The sequence below is a fragment of the Haemorhous mexicanus genome, chromosome 1 (genome assembly GCF_027477595.1).
Source record: "Haemorhous mexicanus isolate bHaeMex1 chromosome 1, bHaeMex1.pri, whole genome shotgun sequence".
NCBI classification, from domain to species: domain Eukaryota; kingdom Metazoa; phylum Chordata; class Aves; order Passeriformes; family Fringillidae; genus Haemorhous; species Haemorhous mexicanus.
In genome coordinates this window covers 116,377,784-116,398,797 of record NC_082341.1, presented here as the reverse complement: position 1 = coordinate 116,398,797, position 21,014 = coordinate 116,377,784, and the positions used below count along the sequence as shown (strand labels likewise).

The window sequence follows — 21,014 nt, the reverse complement described above, 5'->3', positions numbered from 1 at the left end:
CCTCTTCTTTTCCCACATCTCCTTCCTATCCTCCCTTTCCCAGTCCCCCCAGATTAAGACATTCTGGGATTTATTTTCCTGTATGAGATCCAAGAATCAGTGTTCTCTCCATGTTTTCTCCACAGGGTGAATAGGAGATGCTGGTCCCTCTGGTCTCACCTTGGGGTGAGTGTCAGTGACTCCTGCAGTGTTGCAGTTTTAGCAGAACCTCTTAAAACATGGTCCCACATTGCCCAACATTCCTTGACTCTCTTCCCTCCTCCAATGCTACTTTTTGGGGTTCTTTTTATTTCTCAGCTCCTTTCAGAGAAGCACCTCCATAGCCCAACTCACTTTAATTGTTTGGAGAAACCTTTTATTCACACTGAATGAACAAACTACTTTAAATGTGAAACAATCAAAAGAAATACAAATTCCTGAATAAAATTCTAATGACTGTACTGCCCTATTCCACATGCTCTGCAACTGGTCTATACTGTATGCCACATGCCAAAATGATTTGTATATACTACTGACATTTTTCGTGTTCCCTGCAATGTTTGCAATGCCACACGGCACAGGGTGCAAGATAAGATCATTTATGTAAGCAAAATATGACCTTACAAGTGTGTAAATCCCTTATGTGCGTATGCAGGAGAAAAAGCTGTGAGTACCAGTACTACTTGGATGTGTAATTATTTGTTTTACATGCCACATAAATTCTGCAAACAAATAGTAACTATTTAGCAATACTCATCTCTTTCTATTGTATAACACTGAGCAGGGAAAAGAGACAGAGAAAGGTAAGATTTCAAAGTCTTTTAATATATATATATACTGGCTGCAAACTAGTATGGAGATGTTGAGTCTGTGCTGTGAAAATAGAAGTTCATGGCTGATAAAAGAGCAGAAAATGGAAAGAACTGCCTGATCCAAAAAACCAAAAGTTCAACAGGCTGTGCTGCTCTGGGAGAAAAACATGGGCCTAGAAAGAGTAAACACAGAATTTATATGTAACATTCATTAATATAAACATATATATAAGCCCACACACATCTTAAGTTGTGTTCTTGTGGATTGGTTGGGGTTTTTCTTTTATAATTCACAAGCAGATATAGATAAGACTTACCAAACCTTCCTGTTTAGAATCTGAAGGTGATAAGGTTAAGTACTCTGAAATCAACAGATGACACATTCAGTTTTCAGCACACATACATATTCCACAGAAATCCGGTATTATATCTTTTTTTGAGTGTTTTGCACCTGTGCCTCTCAACATATGGTTAGAGAATGTCTATTTGTATTAGCAGGCCCACAGCTGGAGCAGACCAGTCCTGTTTGAATCAGGGGACATTTGAGTCCCACTGCTGGATAAGAAAGAGGAATTCTGTCAGCCCCGGGTCAGGCTACAGGTAAGTGCCACCCACCCGTTGCTTCATGCACATGGAAAGTATCATGTGATGCCCTCACCGTGGAACAGTGGTTTATGGAACAGTGTGGTTTATGCCCTGCTTGGGAGAATGGCTTGGGAACAGCTTTACTTCAGCCCTGTGTCCTGCATCTTGAAATATTTCCTGCTTGGGGTGGCATGAACCTCTCAGGCTGGAGGAGGAAAGTCTATCCTTTATCTCTCTCCCGCTCCTCCCTTTCCAACCCCAACTGTTTCCATGGTAGAGTCAGCTGTAGCCGCTGCCAAAGAAAACAAGGCATTTTCCCACCTCGAGGGCATTCCCCTCTGAACATCAAACGTCCACAGCAAACAATGGAGTTGAAACAGCTTTGCAAATAAAAGGTCACAAGAATTTTTCATAGTGGAAAAATATCAGGCTACCTACAGGCAGGGCTTGTTTCCAGCTCACAAACACTACACATGCTTTCAAACACACTTCCCTGGGAGCTGGACTAGTCTTTGCTGAGACATTGCATGGTCTCAGTGACGTAACATGAATTAATTCTCCCTCAAGCTATTTTGTAATCACCTTAATTGTCAGGTCTTAAGAAGAAGAGATTTTCAGTTCTTTGGGAAGGGAGCGCATTTACACGCCATAAGAATCCAAGCAAACTGGAGGGTGCTCTGAAATAGCAGGTCACACACTAAGCAGAGCACAAAGTAGGGGAAAGGAGAAAGGGCATGTGCTACTGGAGAGCTTCAGGGAGAGGAGCAGAGCATGTGATAAGCTGTTGATGGAGCTGTGCTTTGCAAGCTCTAGCCAAAGGACAAATGAGCAATGCAGAGAGCCCCTGGCTGCCAGAAGCTACTGAACCCACACTAGAGGCCTCCATGGAGACTTGGCAGCATGGGGTTCAGCAACAGCAGGAGCCACATGTTTTCTGGGCTCCCGCTCTGGGCCTGCACATATGCTCAGCCCTGCCAGCACAGCAGTCTCCCATGGGGTCCCATTTCCCCATGGTCACCCTGGCCCCCACCCAAACATCCCCTCTGTTCCACTCCCCTACAGCACTGGCATTCCTGCCCTCTCCACATGCACACTGTGGTGGTCTTCCCTCTCTTCCGGCTCTCAGAAGCAGAGGGGTTTGTCAGGAAGTGTGTGACACCCACTGAGAGCTGCTGCTAAGATGAATAGAGAACTCTTAGTCCCTAGGCCAGGAGCAGAAGATGAAAGGTAACTCAAGAATCTTTTGGTGGGAAAAATACCGGACAAGATATCACTGAACAAGTTTCTGTTACTAATCCCAAGCTAAACTCAAATTCCTTCAGATGAGCATAACAAAATAGTTTTACTGTGGGAAATTAGCAGAGTTTAAATGTGCACCCCACGTATTTGGCATTCATCTCCTCCAGAATTCTGCATACAGGTAAGCCTCAGCAAAGACAGAAACTGTGATTATCTGCATTTTTCTGCATTGCTGGGGCAGTGGAGGAAGGGAGTGGCAGACATGGGTTGAAGATTCTGAGTTTTCAGAACTAATTATGTTGAAAATGAAAATTGTCCTAATTTCATAATAAAGAAAACTTGCCTTGAATTTCTTTTTAATTTTTCCACTTCCCTACTGGATAGCTTAGCAGACACAAGCCAGGAGAGCCAGTGACTGGAAGCGTAGTTGAGCACTTGCTCATTAAAAGAATTAACCCTACACATCTTTGACCAATCACCATCCTGCCAACTCCCATGGGAAGCTGCCCAACAAGACCATCACTCTCACTTACTGCCTACAGCTTCTCCCAAGATTTCAACACCTTTCTGTACATTCATGCTTAACCTAAAATGCCCAGTATGGAAATGCTCCTCCAATCTTGCCTTCCCTCCTCCTTCCTCACTTGGAAAAGACTGGTCAGCCAACATTTTCTTCACAACAGGATGAAGAAAACCTGTGAGCCTGACTAATTGCAAGAAAAGGCTCACACTAGAAGTACTGCTGAGAAAAAACATCTGAGCTTTTAGATTTTAAATGTCGATGACTGAGAAAATGGGACTTAACTGGTGAAGGAAACTGGTAGTTAGAGGTCACTGATAACTGAGGGGTAGGGGGCAAAAGAGTAAGGGAGTAGTTCAGATATTGTCTGTCACTGGTACAGAAAACATTTCTATTTGACAGTTTTCCATGTTAAACCATGAAGTGACAATAGACACTGTAACTTTGATCTTAGCAGAGACCATCAATTCAGACTAATCTGAAATCTTAACTCAGCACTTCCAAATAAAAACAGAAATGAAAAATTGTCACTGGTAAATAGCACCACATGAATAATCTTTTCTTTTTCCATAGGCACATGTACCAACCACAACAGAATGTCTAGAAACCTTAACCAGGTTCATGCCCCATCACACTGGGCACGTGAGATATGCAGCAGCTTGCTTAGACTGCTCACATGCTTTTAGCAAATTTCAGCAGATGGATGGAACAAATGTGTGTGTGTGTGTGTGAAGAACAAGAGGCCATGTAGATAATCTACAGAAATCAACAGTTAATTTTTTCTGTTGCCCTATCTTTACTGATTTGTACTGTGTATGCATGAATTTCCAAAACACACCAACAAGGTCTCCAATTCCAATACCTCCTTAAAGCTCCCTCTTCTTCAGCATCCATTCCATTTGTACAACTGAACCCCATGACAATAATTTCTTTTTTCCAAGCAGACAAAACAATTATTTCTCAGATATTAAATACACTAACACAATACAGACACATACAGAGAGAGAAAATATGCATTAAATGTTTTGCAAAGGGGCCAAAGAAGGGAGTTTCTGGCAATTACTCAGCATAAGGAATAAGGTATATGGTGAATAGATTAGATAAAATTAGTAGTTGTCAACCCAGTACTGCCTGATGACAGAAATTACAGCTTTATCTCTCTCTTATCCATGCCTCCCACATATCATGTGCCTCATTAGGATCCTATGGACAGAACAGACAAGAAAAAGATGGTCCTCAAGCAATCAGAAAAATCCATCCAAAAAATAAGTGAAAAATCTGCCAGATTTAGTAAAAATGATTTCACTTTGTTAGAGGATCTAATTATGTACTATCCTAGACTATGACAGCATTTGAGGAATGGGAAAATCCATGCTGTAAACACGTGTCTTGCCATGGTTAAAAATGCCTCCTTGCCCTCAAACACATGTTCTTTGCATGTTGGAAAAACTAGCCATACAATAAAACCAAAAATTAAAGACAACTGGCAACTGACTCGGGGAAAGGACTGGGCAGTCAGGATCTAGCTATGTTAAATTTGGCTGTGTTTAGTGAGAAGACACAGAAGCATGAACTTTGAGAAAGCACTAGAAACACTTTTGCCAAATATTTGGAGGAGAAAGACATTGCTTTTTAGGCTACAGGGTCTATACAGTATCTGGCACAATGATCTGTGATCACATCACCCAAAGCTGGCAGCACAGTGCTGGTTGTCCCAGCCATGTTTGTGGGAAAACTTGGTTGGATGAAGCTGCTTTTCCCAATTACCCACATTCCTCCAACTAAGTTCTTGCGCAGAGGTTTTCGCTTCAGTCACAAGAGCATGAGGAACAAATGAGCAAGGACCCTGAATGGCTGAACAGTAAGTCCAAACCAAGCCCAAGGGCCAGCATGTGATGACACTGCATAGGTCATTTCCTTCTGCACAAAACCCTAATGCTTAGGAAGCATTTAGCAGAATTGTAAAAATAATAAAAAATGTTTTCTGTCAGGTCACACTGAACAAGTTTCCAGCAGATTTAAGAATGGCGCAAAACATTCCAGCACAATTTTCCTGGTTTGCATTACAAGGAAGAATGTGAGCACATCAAAGTTTGAATTTGCCGAGTAAGAAACTATCTTTCTGGTCCTCAAAAGATCAGCTCACTATGAAATTAGAACGAACTGTGCCCTGACCACATTTGTAAAGGCAAAAGAGAACCAAATTGCAGACACGATTTGTAGGGAAGTCTAGATACTGCCGACATAAGTTTTCCCACCTGCATTTTGAGGCTAAGGCTGTAGGCACTGAACACACATCATTCATGAGCTGCCTTTCACAGGGCTTTCAAGAGCCTGTCACATTCTTCTCAAGTGGATCATTAAGGGTGGTGTACCTAAATGGATGGGTGGAGGAAATTTATCTGAACAGAAGATTAGAAGTGATTCAATTTTGGGAGATAACCCGACTTTTTGTCTGGGTAAGACAATAGCTCAACCATGTGAGTTTACACTGGCATGTGGGGCTACTCAGCAGTTTCACACACAGGTTCTGTCGTGCAGATGTAAAAGAATAGCACTATAAAGCTTCTTTTTGTGAACCGTAAAGGTATAATTCTGACATGATGATGGCTGACGTAATCAACACTTTCATGAGGTTAGGCTTAAAGAGGCAAACAAAGCTTTTTACAGTGAACTGTTTGAATTCCCCTCAACTAAAAGGAGTTCATCACTGACAACTGGTGGGACTGTGACAAAGATAAGAGGAGTGGAAATTCATGCTCAGATCGTTTTACAACACACGGAAGGAATCTTTTCTCTCTGTAGAACACACTGCAAGTAGCGGCAAAAGACCCGGGAAGAAGAGGAATAGAGATGATGGTCTTCAGTACAATCTACTTTCAGAAGAAGAAAACTACTTGAGAGAGAAGAGAGTACTGAAACTTTCCATTCCAAAGCTTTAACTATTAGCAGGACTAAATTATCTGTGAGAAAGCGCCGAGTTCATTCCACACCTTCTACAGAAATGCAAAGCAGAGTATAGAAAAAATTTCCTACTTTTCTTTAAGTATCTCTGTGGTTGCCTGGGTGAATGGAAGTGTCAGAATTGTAAGGGGAATCCTGACTGACCAGGAAAGGAAATTGTCTTATTGATGCAAATACCAGAGACCGTGGTGCTTGTCCTACCGGAGCTTAAAAAACAAAACTCGTGCCTTCCTCATTCTCTTTTTCACAGTCGCTTTTGTTATTTATTTTTAAATACCCTCCTGACTAACTGGCTGCCAAAAGAAGAGAGGGAAAAAATTATAAAAGCAAAAACTGGGAGAAACCTCAGGACAGAAGGATAGCTGAGCCATCAATTTCTGTAGACCAAACCCTTAGGTACAATTCACCCAGTGCTACTGCCAGCCACTTACATCATTCACAGCAATAACTTTGACAGTCCAAACTGGTGTGTTCAAGACTTGCAGGAATGCTGCTTATTCACAATATATCCTAAAAGCCAAACAGAAAATAATTTTAGCATCTGCATAGCTGCAGAGCATTATTTAAATAGAACAGTTCTTCAACAAGCAATATGCCATTCAAAGGTGCAAGTCTCAGCGTTTACTACACTAGAAGTCCTTACACAAAATCCTCTTGAATCCTGGAAAACTTGCTCCTTAGAAAGGTGCATGCTGTTCTAATATATATATCCTATGTCAGCACAAACAGCCTTCATGTAAACACGCAGCCGGGAGGACCATGAGTAACAACTCAGTTTCCATCAGAAGCCCTTTATCCTGCGTAAGAGGTCTGCACGCTAATAGATGTCCTAGGCTAATGCTAACTAGCTGCAGCTGGCTCGCAGCTATAAAAAGCATTAATGAAAACATAAATACTGCCTTCTCCACTTCCCTCAGCCCGTACGTCAGGGCTGCGCAAAGGCAGCGCTTTCCAAGAGCTCCGTGTGAATGAACGGGCTGCTCCGAACCAGCCCGCTCTGGTTCCCCCGCTTGTTTACTGAACAGCGTGTGCAGGGATGCGCGGGGACAGACAGACACACACACACACACACACACCACGTGTGCCCTCTCGCAACCCCGGCCCCGGCCTTCCAGGGAACGCTTGGATAAAGGCAGGAAATGTCTGTTCAGCCAGGGACTGACCCACGGACAGAAAAGCGTCAGTCCGCACTGAACGCAGCTCGACTTTGCAATAGATCCCCGTGCTTTGCTGAAATTTCACTTTGCTGTGCTGCCACAGATTCAGCTGTAATAAAACACGCAGGCACGGAATTTAACAGCACTTTATACCCGGGACTTCTGTGCACTCTCAAAACTTACTGCAGTACTTATGTTTTTATTGTGCCAAATACAAAATTAAATTGCAGGGGGGGAAAAAGGAAAGAGACAGGTTTATCCAGGACATATAGGGGAAAGGAGAAAAAAAAGCATGTATTTCTACTCCATGGAACTAAGGATTGCAAAATGAGACCAAAACATCAGTGCTACAACAATCAGCAATTTTTATCAAGCCACACAGCGCATGCACAAAATCTTCATTATTATTTGACTGCTGAACTAAGGATTGCAAATTGAGACCAAAACATCAGGATACTGAAGTGCTACAACAGTCAGCAATTTGTATCAATCCACACTGTGCATACACAAAATCTTCATTATGGTTTGACTACTGGACTGTTTATCTGCTCTGTTAAAATGGTTTTATCATGAAAGCAGTTACTTTGCCACCATCTGCTTCTATGGATTCCAGCAGGTGACCTCAGACAGAGACAAACCCTTCAGGTGTTTGCAGGGAGGCCAGGCATGCTGGCTTGCTATCCAATATGCTAGGCTAACCACAAGCCTGAATCAAAAAGTAATAATCATACCTAGCTTTTATTTTTCATTTTTATAATGGAAATCCTTTTATACACAGGGTTGATCAGGAAATTCGGGGTTCTTCATCAAAAAAAGTTTAGGAATACCCAAAAGTACATTTATCTTTTTTTTAGAAAAAGGAATCTTATTTCCAAATATCATTATTATTCTTTCTCATGGTTTTGTTCAATACATGACTTTCTAATTTCTTCTGATTTGCACTGCCCAAACATCAACTGCAACCAGGCAGATCACTGCCAAATTCAGCAGGGATCAAATAAATCACAGGATGCAACCCATTTGTCTATGCAGGAGTTTCCTAAATCTAGCATACAGAGGTTATCCTATGAGGTGCAACCCTTGCAAGCACTTAAAAAGAAGTTATCTGATTGCAATTCATTGACTTGCTGAAGCTCCAACCTCTAAACCAGATGTGACACCTCTTTTTGCTTTGAATTCTCCCCCTTGTCCTTGTACATATAAGCTGATTTCCAACTGATTTCTTAAAAATCCACAACCTTCCTAGAGTCCCTTCCCACTTGCACTGCTGAAACATAAACAGCCTGAGAGACACTGATTTTCCTGTTCATGCAGCCACTTCAAATACCTGTTTTCTCAGGATGTTATTGCTATGATTCTCCCACAAACCCTGGCAGTCCAAATAAAAAAGGTGATTCAGATACACAGAAGCACCAAGGTATAGATGAGCTCCTAACCCAGATATTTTCAAGTATGACTAAACAGCCCAAGATGCAGCAAGAAAGCTTTGGCAGTTTTCAGCTCCCTTGGAAAGGAAATATCCACTTACCATTAAATTAAATAGAAATAAAGAAATTAAAAACACTTTTGGAAAGATTAGACACCGAGTGTCTTTGCTAACATTGTCTTCCACTTCCCACTTACATTATGTTAATACAGCCAGTTAATTTATAGCTCCATATTGAAGATGTGATTTAACTTGTTCCAATCAATTAATTTCCTTGCAGATTTTTCCTCATGTCAAACAGAATTTACAAATTTTGGCATTTGTTCAGAGGCAGTGGAAAATGCATAATCTCATTGTTACAGGAAAAAGACAGGAACATCTGTAGTTGTCATGATTAGATCATATTTGAATTCAATAGTGGGGAAAGCTGCTGGCTCAGAGAGGAAATCCAGAGCTTCCAGCAGACCAGGTTACTCACATCTCCATCCAACCTGCTTCTGAACACTGCCAGGGAGGAGTCATCCACAATCTTTCTGGGCAAGACACTGTTTCAGTGTCTCAGCACCCTTACAGTAAAGAATTTTTTCCTAATATCTAATCTAACTCACATTTCTTCAGTTTAAGGTCATTCTCCCTTGTCCCATCACTGCATGTCCTTGTAAAAAGTCCCTGTGCAGCCTTCCTGCAAGGCCTCTTGATGTCCTGGAAGGCTGCTCTAAGTTCTTCCCTGGAGCTTTCTCTTCTCCAGGCTGAACAGCCCCAGCCCTCTCAGCCTGTCAAAAGTGTGAAACATCTCTGAAGTACACTTTGCATTCACTCCTAGCCTCAGGCACATGTAAAGCATGCTGTACACACTGCACTCAAGCAAACACACACCTCCAATCAACTATCTATATCCAGCGTGTTACAAACCAGTTTGAACAAATATCAGGCAGTATATATCAGTTAAATGATCAATTTTTTTTAATGTAGGACTAAAATTAAAAAATAACTCAATCTCTTTTAACTGCCAACCCACTGAAACCCTTACGCTGTGAACTATAATATACAGTAAGGTCATCCCAGGCCTTTGCTGATCACTTTTCCCATTTGAGGAGCATGTTCTTCTCCAAGCCCTGTGAAGTGCCCTTCAGTCAAAGAGGGACTTGAAACATTAACTGAAATGAGATTGAGGATTTCAGCACAGCAGATCCCTACCCAGTGTGATGCTGCTGACTGCCTTTGGCTGTGAGAAATGGAACAAAACTAGCAGCCACTAGTCAGGACTGGCATGTGAACATTAGATAACCTTCTTGCATTTATAACTTACCTTACATACCTATTTTAAACCACAATGCTTACTGAAAGAACTAAGTGTCTTCTCTGAGGAGCATTGTTTTATTTGCATTGTTTGGCTGTACCTTCATCTTTTGCATTGTATAAAAGAAAGTGTAGAAGAGCTTAAAATATAGATGTCCAGGCCTATGTTTCAGCAATATTTTCCCTTTCAAAGTCTGTCTTAATTATTAGAGTATACCCATAATCTGGACAGAACTGTGTATTCCTGACACTTTGAGACTCAAGACCTCCTTTTCCCCAAAAGAGTATCTTTGTAATACTTCTCCAAGGAATAGTGATCTGTTACACACAACAGAAGCTTATTTCTAAGAACCTTCCATTTTGGAAAATTGCTATTACATAAAATCTGCGCTGCTGTTTTTCTGCACATGCACTACCTCTGCAGATACTTAAGACTGTGCATAAAAAGACTGCTTACTTGCCAAATGGCAAAGAAATTCTGTGCAATATTCAGGTGGTTAAATTTCTTTCCCAACTGCTAGCTCACCTCCAGCCAGGCATTTATAACATTTATCACTGCTCAAGGCTCTTGCCTTTGGGTACGATGGTAGAAGAAAAACAAATTCCAGAGACACAATCTGACTTTTACAAAAGTTTCTGAGAGCTTCAGCACAACTTTAACACTTCCTCCAGGAAGTGGTATAGTCAGTGAAATGTAGAGGTGCAAAACACACATGGAAGATTTTTGCTCTCAGTTCTATCAACCACGTACCTTTCAGAGATACAAAAATTCAGGGGGAAGGTCAAAGCCGAGGGTGAGATTCCATACCTTTTATGTAGGCCATTCTACAATAATTCTTGACAAATAACAGGTGCTGGAAAATTACTATTCCTGTTGTGCTGCTGTACATTGGGTGTTGAAACCACTCAATGTACAGCAGCACATACTTTGATTGTGGCTCTAGGGCCAGCAAATTAAGTTTTCAAATTGTTTGCTTTTTTCTCCCTAGACTGGTCTCTACTGTAGGATAATGTACAGGGACCACATTACTCTTCCCATTCTCACCATTTACACAGTCCCTCAAACACAACTAATTCTGTGCATACAGCCATGAAGCAAAGAGCAGTGGGAAATGAGGTCTTCAGGTGCAATAAATCTTCCCCAGCTTCCTAAAGCCCTGCATGTGATCATCAGAGGTGGGAGGTGAAATCACATGGTTACAAGGTAAGTGTGGGGAATACACAGCTCTACATAATGATGCTTCTATAGCATTTATCTGTCTCTCTGTGCTACTCAGGTATTTCTACCATTTCTCCATCATGGGGCATACATCAGTTAGTAGAGCTACTCCTCCTTCTTGACCAAAAAAAAACCCTGAAGAATGTCTGATTGCCTTCTGTGAGCACATGGGTGCTTTACTGATCAGTCTAAGCACTTGACTATGGAGGAAATAAAGGAACCAATGTCTCCTTTTTGCTAGATGCATACGGGAGCCTGCACACACATTATTGGCCCTCTAATAGTTGGTTTCTATTCCTATCCATTTGCTTCCCAGGGAGACGGAATCCCTGTCACACTTGTGGTCTGTGCTGGCTATCGTCTTCTTGAGTCTCTTTTCTGTACCAGCATTTTTTACCACTGCCCTGACGAATTTTAGAACAACCGCAAATTGTTTAATTGCCTATTCCCAGCACGGGGACAAAAAACGCTGGTGTACATTGAGGAGTCCTTTTTTTTTCATTTGTACAGAGTATATCAGATAACAGTGCTTTCACCTTGCCCTTGGACAGAATAAGGTTATGTAAATATTTAGCACTGAAAAATAAACAGCAATGTCAAATTAACAAATTGTTGTACTACGGTGGCACTGGAAGTAGCCCAAGTTCCATCTAGCTGTCTGCAGCATCAGCAGGGAAAACAGACTTTCAGGGCTATCCAGACAACAGCCTGAGGAATCTACAGTATTAACTACATAAGACAATTTAAAGTATTAGTTGGACAGAGTGATACTAAGGCTGTTTTTCCAACAGTCTTTTGTCCTTACTCTGTTTTGGTGGCTCCAGTTTGAGAATTACAAATAGGGCAGGGTGGAGGCAAAAGGGAATAATCCAAGTGTCAGGGAGTCTTTACTGTGAATAAAACAGAGAGAGACTTCAAAGCAGAAACCAGTCACTAGAGCTGGAACCACAGCTATTAGGAGAACTATTATAAGTTTGTCAAGTAGCAATTAGACTACTTTGCAAGAATATTGAGAGCAGTATCTTCACTTCGGAGAAGGACTTGAAAAAGGAAAAAAATAGAGAAACCTTTTAGTTTATGGAGTACTCTCTACTGCATTTCAGTTACTTATTTCCTGTTTATTTTCCACTTGAAAAATCACATCCCAGAAACATAATGTAATTTTTTAAAACTTGCATTTATGACCATTCCATTTAAAATGTTTTGTTGAAAAAAACACAAAAAACAAATGGAATGCTGTAAACAGATTTAAGTCAGCCACAAAAAACATTCTGACAGATGTTAGCATCTGTGAACATGGATCTTTCACGACAGTCCTTTCCAATCTGGGCTCTTTTCAAAAAAAGAATACCTCCAGAGTTTTTTATGTTGTTGTTGTTGTTGATTTCAATATGTTTTATAAAACTTAAGGTATGTTTTCCATACCAGAGGGACAACTTTTCAATGTATTAATCCATCTCCTTGGAATGCTAGTTGCAGCATCTGACACTCCATTTTAGTCGTGCATGTTGCTAGACAGGTTAACTCATTTACTAGATTTGTGTTAAGATAAAGAGCAAAGATCACTGGATGAAGAAAAAGGGGGGGGGGTGAAAGGAAATCCAACTAAGAAATTCATTAGTTCTACAGGATTATCACTTGCCAATAAAACTGTTTTACAAAGAATTACATATGAACAGACTACTCAGAAACTTGCAACAACTTGCTAGACCACAATGAATTACAGCAACCAACTCTCATGTTTCTTTGGGCCTGCTCAGAAAGAGAAATGTGATTTTCCTCACTTCTATTTCTTCCAGCCACTCAAACAAATCCTCATCTCTTCTAAATATTTTGCTCCCCCAGGGTCCTGCTTGCATGGTGGCAGACTTTTCCACTGCTCTGTGATCTGGCAAATGGAAAACAAAACAAAGAGCAAAACTGAAAGAACTACGGATGACTAGTGCAGAGATGCAGATCACACTAATTTTTAAAGTAAATGTATGGTCTTTCTTTTGTTCTTGGAATAGAAAGCTATAGCAGGCTTTGTTCAGGTAGGAAATAGGTCAAAACATGCCAAGAGAAGTGAATGGAAAATTTGTCTAGTCACCCATAGATTTTAAAGTGTGGATTCACAACTATAGCTAACATTGTTTTCTACCAGCAGTGGTTAGTTATTCCTTCATGACAACACCCTTTTCTGTCCAGCCTCCTCACACAAATCCTCCGAGTGCTCTGACCAGTTTAACTGCCTAATAGTCCTAAAAGTGCATCTATTTTAGTTACACTGACAACCACACACCCAGCCCTGTCCTTTAAGGCACAAAACTGACCAGCTCTATTTTTTACTAAACTCACGTGGCCTGCTCAAAACAAACAGATACTGGCAGGAGCAAAATCCAAATTATACACTGCTTTATCCCAGGAACACAAAGTACAAGGCCGACTCAGTGAGTCAGACACCTCTGAGCCAGTGAGCTCCTCAGGTTGACAGAAGTCTCTCTGGGATCCTCATACTTGTAAGCCAGGACATTTTCAGAAAAGAATCAAAACAATTGGGTTTAGACAAACATGTGTTGTGTCATTAACAAAAGTATCTCTCTGCCATCAGAGGGGAAAAGGCAGCAGAAAGTATGCCAGGAATGCTGGAAATGGGCAGACAGTCACAGCGAGTCATATTTTCTTCTGGTTTTTTTTTCCCCCCAAGAAACTCCTTCAGCATGAAAAGTCCATTTGCGAGAGCAGTTAGTTACGGGGGAAAAGGCAAATATTTCAACAATAACACAGGGAATGTGGATCCAATTTATGCACAACAGAAGCCGGAGAACTCCTCAATCTCTGCAAAGATTTCTCAGCATCCTTGGAAAATGCTTTGAATACTTCAGCTGAGCCAACTTCAACCCTTCAAGCACATCCCTTTGTCTATCAGTAAAAGGCCATATTCCACACATGTATTTATGAACAGTAAATGCTAGATGCACATAGGCAGCCCTCTGGTTTCTATGTTTCACAAGCGTTAGTTTTAATCAATTAAATTAATCCATTTCCTTACGATCAAAATAGAGGTTTCTCCCACAATTTGCTACTCTCTTACTAGAAACTGGATGCCTTGAACCAAATGCATCACTTCCCCTACTCCACGTTTAATTTCATGCTTCTTTTCAGCTTGTTGTGGTTTTTATGCTTCCCTGTGACAAAAGCATCTAGGTTATTGTGGAGTGCTACAAAAGAAGATTTGCAGTAGAACAGCCTGTTTAAAATATGAATCCATTAGGTATTAATCTATCTTGATATCTATTTAGAAATTTTTGTCTATGAAACAATGAATAATCTAACTCATCTTGCCTCATAAAATACAAACCTTGTTTTCCTGGCAGTTTTACTTCATAGAAAGAAATTTAAAAAGGAAGACAGTAAGGGTTTTTTATTACAAAAGAATAAGCCAATTGCTGGTTTAAAGGACTGCCAGAGGGTGTTGGACCCTTTTGCTCACTATCAGGTGACAGACACAGACATTTTTGGTAGAGGAGAAGTCTTGTGTGGATGTTTATCAGGCATGGAAATAGCAGCTGATAAAGCAGCAAGAGGTGTTTTTCATTCCTCAGTCTGTAAAAGAAGTGTTCCCTCTCCTCTTTGCAAACGAGAAAGTGGGTTGGCTTTTTTGATTCAGGATCCAAAACACAGTCTGATAGCTGTGAACAACAACAAACAAGCTGTTTTCTGAGCTGAGAGCTCTGTGAAATTTGAGGAACTTTCAAGAGACCAGATTAACAACTGCACATGAGAATACCCAGCTACAGCATATATGCAGAAGCAACAAGCTCTCATTTTTAATTTTATTTCTATTTCATGTTTGACATAACAAGTGCAATCTGAGATTTCTGTTTTCTTTCACCCCATTCCTATGAAGGGTGTGGGCTCAGGCAGGTTAACTACCTCAAATTGTGAGACTGCAAATTGAGTGTACTTTTGGTTAAGAGCTGGAAAAGAAAAAATCAGGTTGAATAACAGTCTGTCAGGTGCCCTGACATTTGATCAAATGTAGCCCCCTGGAAGAAAATCTACATTGAGGAGTACTGTCCTCAAAGCCATATATTAATGTGGGCTGGTAAAGTACTTCTCATCTTACGTTTTAAAAATATATATATGTTTTGTTAAGAATGAATTAAATACAAAGCAATGAGTCCAGACAACAAGATGTATCAATTACTTTTTAAAAAATAATATTCAATGTAACTATTATATGTAAAAGAGCTCCTAAAAATGTCAGGGACAAGGCTGTTGATAATTACTTTCCTGTGGGTGATGACCGAGGTAGTATTTTAGGAAAGAATAGTCTTCCTAAGTTCCTTCTGGAGGAATTTTATTGATTAGTGAGTGCTGTATATTACCCAGAGGCTTACAAGGTAGCAAGAATTGAGAGGATTCTAGTATTTCAAAAGCTCAAGGGGAAGGACCATTGAGGACACCACTATCCATCTGCAGGGTGGCTTAGAGGAACTCAAATTATTCAAAACTTTGAAGAAACCTTTCAGAGCCTATTGAAAATTACATCTGAAGAGCTCTCAACAGGACCTGTTAAACTAATTGCACATCTCCATTCAAGTCCCAAACTCTTCAGGAAGAAATGTTTGCTTATACCCTGAAAGGCTGAACTTAGAACCTTAATACAAGCTCTTCCACTATAACTCACTACAATGATCTTCCTGAGTGGAAAAAAAAAACCAAAAACCTGATACATCTTGCCTTTCAATATTTTAAACCAGCATGAACCAAAAGTTAGTGCAAAACCAAAGGAAGAAAATGCATTAACAGACAAAGCTATCTCAGACCCAGGGCTGCTGAGAAAGACTGAAATCAGTCTTTGGTCTCAAACCTTGAGAATCACAAAAGAAGGAAAGAATTCAATGGTTCAGTATTGGTCAAAAAAGAAAACTGTTTGCCATATCTTTTGTATTTAAGAAAACAAGGTCCAATTCTTGATTCCCTACACTGTAAACAGGACAGTGTTAGGATGCAAAGACTAAAACATAAGAGGCTAAAACAACTGGTTGAAAGCTGTGTGTTCCATGAGGTTTGCGTGTAATGTTTCTGCACTGCTGGTTATGTTTTGACACCACAACACTTTTTACTGCAGAGGAATCTTAACTGCTGTGGCCTCCAGATTTCCAGAAGTCAAAAGGATCTTTTTTTCAGTTCACAATGGAAGTATACACCTATGTTTCTCTAATAGCATCTGTGCAAAATCCTCATTACAGAAAAGCCTTTCATTTCTGTGTCTATGTATTTTTTCTGTGTTTCAAAAGACCACAAGCATAACTCACTAGCAGAGCATACCAGAGACTGAAATAGGCAAATGGGATGTAACAACAATTCTGTGAAACTCAAGGAACAGTATATGATGTTCTCAATTAACTTCTCATTAATTAATTTTCAATCTTCCTGTCATGTGTTGATGACATAAACTATAGACAGACCCTTCCCTTCTCTGGGCAGGACTACTTCTCTGTCACACTATGCCTATTAAAGAACTACACCACGCCCAACAACAGCCCCATGCCTTCCTTGCTGAGTGTGCTTACTCCCCAAGAGCTGACAACCAAGAATGACATTTCTGAACTCACTCCTCTTTGGTTTCTCATATATCACAGCCTCAACAAAAAAGTTCTCATGCATCTCATTACTCACCTAGCATTTGGTGGATCTGAATTCGTGACAGGTGCTGCACAAAGAAGCTTGTTTCCTTGAGTGTGGCTTCTGTAGCCTTCTCTTGAAGGCAAATAGTACACCCTTTGGATAATGACCTGTACCTGCACTTCTCTCCATCCCACTGCTCCCTGGCTTTCCACCATTTCAAGCAGAGAATCATTAACAGCACTCAGTGCTAAGGGATGCCGTTTTGAATCACCGCCGTTATGGGTTTGTGGGGCACAAGGAACCTGGTGAAGGAAAACCCATTAAGAGAAACATTCCAGAGAACCATGAAATTATGTAGAGCTAGAGAGGAAAATGCCATCATGAAAAATCAAGTTGCAAGTGCAAAGTCAGTTTTGAAATACTTACGGCTCCTAAAGTAACTTACAGACTAGTGGCCAGTTATTTATTGTGTATTTTCAATAAACACACAAAAGAATTGCACACATGGTGTGCTCCTGTATTTAACTGGTGCTCTGGACTGAGCTAACTCAACACCAGCAGGAAAACAGAACTGATATTAGCCCTTATGATTCTTTCTTTCTTGAATGGAGTTTTGTTTTGGTGTTCTGTTCCATTCTTCTCTTAAAAAACAGGTAAAATTCATCTTGAATGCTTCCAGACTTTTAATAAAATTGGAATAAGCTAGTCCTCAGACTTACACATTTCAATGGAAAATATTTCAGTGTTAAAGGATTAGATTATTAATGAAAAATACAAAACTTTTAAAGCCAAAATTTTCTTTTTTCACTACTTTCAAGACATATTTTATTAATAAAACCTTCCAAACTTGCAAAATAAATTTCATGAATACTACAGTTTGCCTTAATCTAAATGAGAAAGGTAATTTATCTTAATTCTAAAATAAATCTCTCTTGATAAAGACTGTATGCAAGCATAGACTAACATGGTCTATATATATAGACCCTTTGCAGCATGAGCCAAACTTCTGTTTTCACAATGAAACCTGTTTTTATAAAAAGCTGTGTGCAAAGAAAGGTTTTCAGAGAATCACCGACTGTGCCATAAGTATTATACACCAATAAAGAAGGAGGATTTGCAGTATTTACAAGAAAATTGTGGTACGACACTGCTCTTTGTCTACAAAGTGGTTGCAATAAAACTTGTCTACCAAGTTTTAAATGAAGTGGTTTGTTTGTTAGGAGCCATGAGGGGAACAAGTAAATTGTTCTGGTTTTCAAATACCACCGTAGAAGCTTTTTACAAGTTAGAGTTGAAGCAAGAAATTCAATTAGGATTTGATTTATGTAACTTTTTAATTCCCAGGCCTATAATGGGAATTATATATAAAGCAAACACAAAATGTTGACACTCATGGTTCTTCAAACTTGAAGGGCCAAACTTGTCAAATATTAAGAATCATTTAGGTAGCCAATATAAAGCTTTTACAAGAGCCTTACTTTCAGAAAGTGCTGGCACACACTGTGAAGAAAACAAATCTCTTAAAATACCTCGGCTTGTACAACCACAGCTACAGAAATGCAGAGTCAGTAGTCATTTTAATACAAATAAAGTCAAAATAGGGAAACAAACTGAAGGGGTGGGAATGGGGGGTGATGGTATCAATTGATGCTTTAAAGAAAGGACAGGATCAATAAGCAAATGAGTTAAAACATAGGAACAGGGAAAAGGAATATTTATTTTAAATAGTATCTTGAGTGAGTTAGAAGAAAACAGCTATTTTTTAGCTATTCAGTTATAAAGAATAAGAGAAAAATCCATGAAAGACCGAGTTATAATTACTATTTAGCACAGTAGTGAGATTTCAGCAAAATAACCTCACAGCACTTCAGCCTTTGGATGGACCAAAAGCCTCCACTAAGAAAATATTATTAAAGTAAACACTGTATATTATTCAGTCTTGACTAAATGAAAGGGGAAACCAAACAGGTCAGTAATTTAGAATTTTTGTTTTTCTTATGATTTCCGAACATCTGCTCACTAACTTCTTACTAAGTGCTTAACTGTGAACCAAATGGACCATACCTGATTATCTGAAGATTCCTGGTGTAACTTATCATCGACGTCATCAAGTCTGAAAGTCTGTGCCAAAGATATAATATTCTTCCTGATAAGCATCTTTGTAAGACCATGTGTCTTCTCTCTGGCTTCTGAATGTTTGCTGCGTAGCACCTTCTGACTAAAGTAGGTGTTCATGATAACAGGAACATCTGCATTTTGGAGAAGCAGTTTTTGCCTGGAAGAAAACAATTTAAGTGGCATCAAATCCATTACAAGTTAAATTACTGATAAGCACTGTTTTAAAATGTGTATTGAATTGCATTTCTCTCCCCTTTTTTCTACAGTTACCACTAAAACACTGCAGAGGTGTGTTATCCAATTTGCAAATTACCCACGCCACAGATAGAGTCGGCTTGGATCAGCGTCTTAGCTCAGGCATAGCCCTGGGCAATTGGAGACCCACTGCATCCAGGGACAAGTTACACCTGGAAGCAGCTGAGCTGCCAAGCCCCATGAGCCCCATCTGGCTTCACACAAGTGCTACGTGGTGTCTCTGTGCTGTCAGCACAGAACCCGGAGCACCAGGACTCTCTGCATACAGTTAGTGAGGCAAAAGCCATGAATGAGACTATTAAACCTGCTCGTTGTTAATTCAGACCACTGACCCACTCCACTCAGACTGACCCTTGCAGGATATTCCCCTCTGGTGAGTGCTTCCCACCAATCCAAATCCAGTCTCATGCAGCTGGCAGCAAGATGCTCCTTCCTCCTCTAATTTTGTAACAGCAAAATCCTATGTTTTTCTTACAATACACGCATATTATCTTGCCTGTGTGTTTGTCACTGTCATAAATGTGCTCTCCTAGGTCCAGTTTTGGCTTCGAGTGCCAATGTAAATTCCTTAACAGCTCCACAAGCAGCAATTTCTTACCCACCAGATTAAGAGAACGTTTGCAGAACCTCTAAACACACAATAATTTCATGCCAAAGCATGTGCTGATGTTGGGTTTTTCTTATGCCGGTATCACAATCGCACATTTAGAAGTACACTTTTTATACTCACAGGACACACATCTAATGAAAAACCAACCAGTAATCTCATTTCCTACAGACCATCCAAACAGACCAAAATCCACTTGGTGACTTTACCACAGTCTATTTTTCTTCTATTAGATTTTTATCACCAAGGCATCAAACAATGCCTCCTGCCTCAGCAGCAAAGCTGTGCTGACCTGAATTCACTTCAGTCTCTAGACTGCTCAGCAGTTATATTATGGAGATGAAGCAAGTGTCCACATCTGTGACATTGTTTCTCAAAATATAACCATACAGAGTTAAAAAGCAAATGAAACAATGAAACACTCATATATACTTACTTCGGATCTCAGTGCATACCAGATCTTCACCATGGTCTGTTTTACAACAGACTCCTTCACTCTTTAGAGAGTGGATAGCTAAAGGGAGATTGATGTATTCATATTTTCAAAGGCATAGGAAGAGATGCAGCAAGCTTTAAGTATAATCTCTGTTATTTTATAATTAGGAAAATAAAACAACAGTCAGATGATCTCTGCCTCTGGGAAAAAAGGATACATTTAAATATAAATTATGAACAAGATGTGTTGCTTCTACTGTGAACACTCACAGAAATTATTTGAAACAGAAAATTAATGAAAAGTTACAGCATAAAACTAAGGCATGAACTTCACCACAAAGAAGCCTTATTGCCATCTGTGAGCTCCCCAGATTTAGGGGAGAAACCACTCACCTCTAAGGGAAACCTAGTCCCTTGACTTCAGATGCATTTGCTAACAAAGCTCCCAGTTTAGAGCATGAAAAGAGCTCACAAGGCTGCCAAACTGACATTGCCTGATAATTTTCTGCATTACAGGATTAAAACTGAGGAATTAGCTTGGTCAGCAAACTGAGACTCTGATTTTATGAGATTTTTCAACTGTTACTTACCCACTTTTTTCTAGAGAAAGAAATGTATATAAATTTACTACAGATCTCAGAACAGTTTGGGCTGTCTTTATAGGCAGAGGTGTAATGAAAATTTTAGCACCTTCTTTCTTGAGATGTCTGTGTTCAGATCCAAAGTAAACAGGAAATCTTTCTGAACACGAGACCATTACGTCACCAATGTCAGAAGAATGTT

At 40.0% G+C, this 21,014-nt stretch overlaps 1 protein-coding gene and 1 long non-coding RNA gene across 10 annotated transcripts in view; one reads left to right on the top strand and one right to left on the bottom strand.

The window, feature by feature from the left end:
• Positions 1 to 21,014, bottom strand: part of SPIDR (scaffold protein involved in DNA repair) — a 196,027-nt gene that overhangs the window by 49,846 nt on the left and 125,167 nt on the right. For all 9 annotated transcript variants that reach the window (XR_009488378.1, XM_059860323.1, XM_059860305.1 and 6 more), the window contains 2 exons: positions 18,881 to 19,091; positions 16,868 to 17,118 (listed from right to left, as the gene is read on the bottom strand). Coding sequence is in view for 8 of the 9 variants with exons in the window: in XM_059860323.1 (XP_059716306.1) it covers positions 16,868 to 17,118; positions 18,881 to 19,091 (462 nt within the window). In the remaining variant the exon portion in view is untranslated. The remainder of the gene's footprint in view (positions 1 to 16,867; positions 17,119 to 18,880; positions 19,092 to 21,014) is intronic.
• Positions 737 to 16,870, top strand: LOC132334377 (uncharacterized). Its single transcript, XR_009488381.1, has 4 exons — positions 737 to 782; positions 1,287 to 1,391; positions 11,070 to 11,185; positions 13,046 to 16,870. It is a non-coding gene; the product is annotated as an uncharacterized LOC132334377 (long non-coding RNA).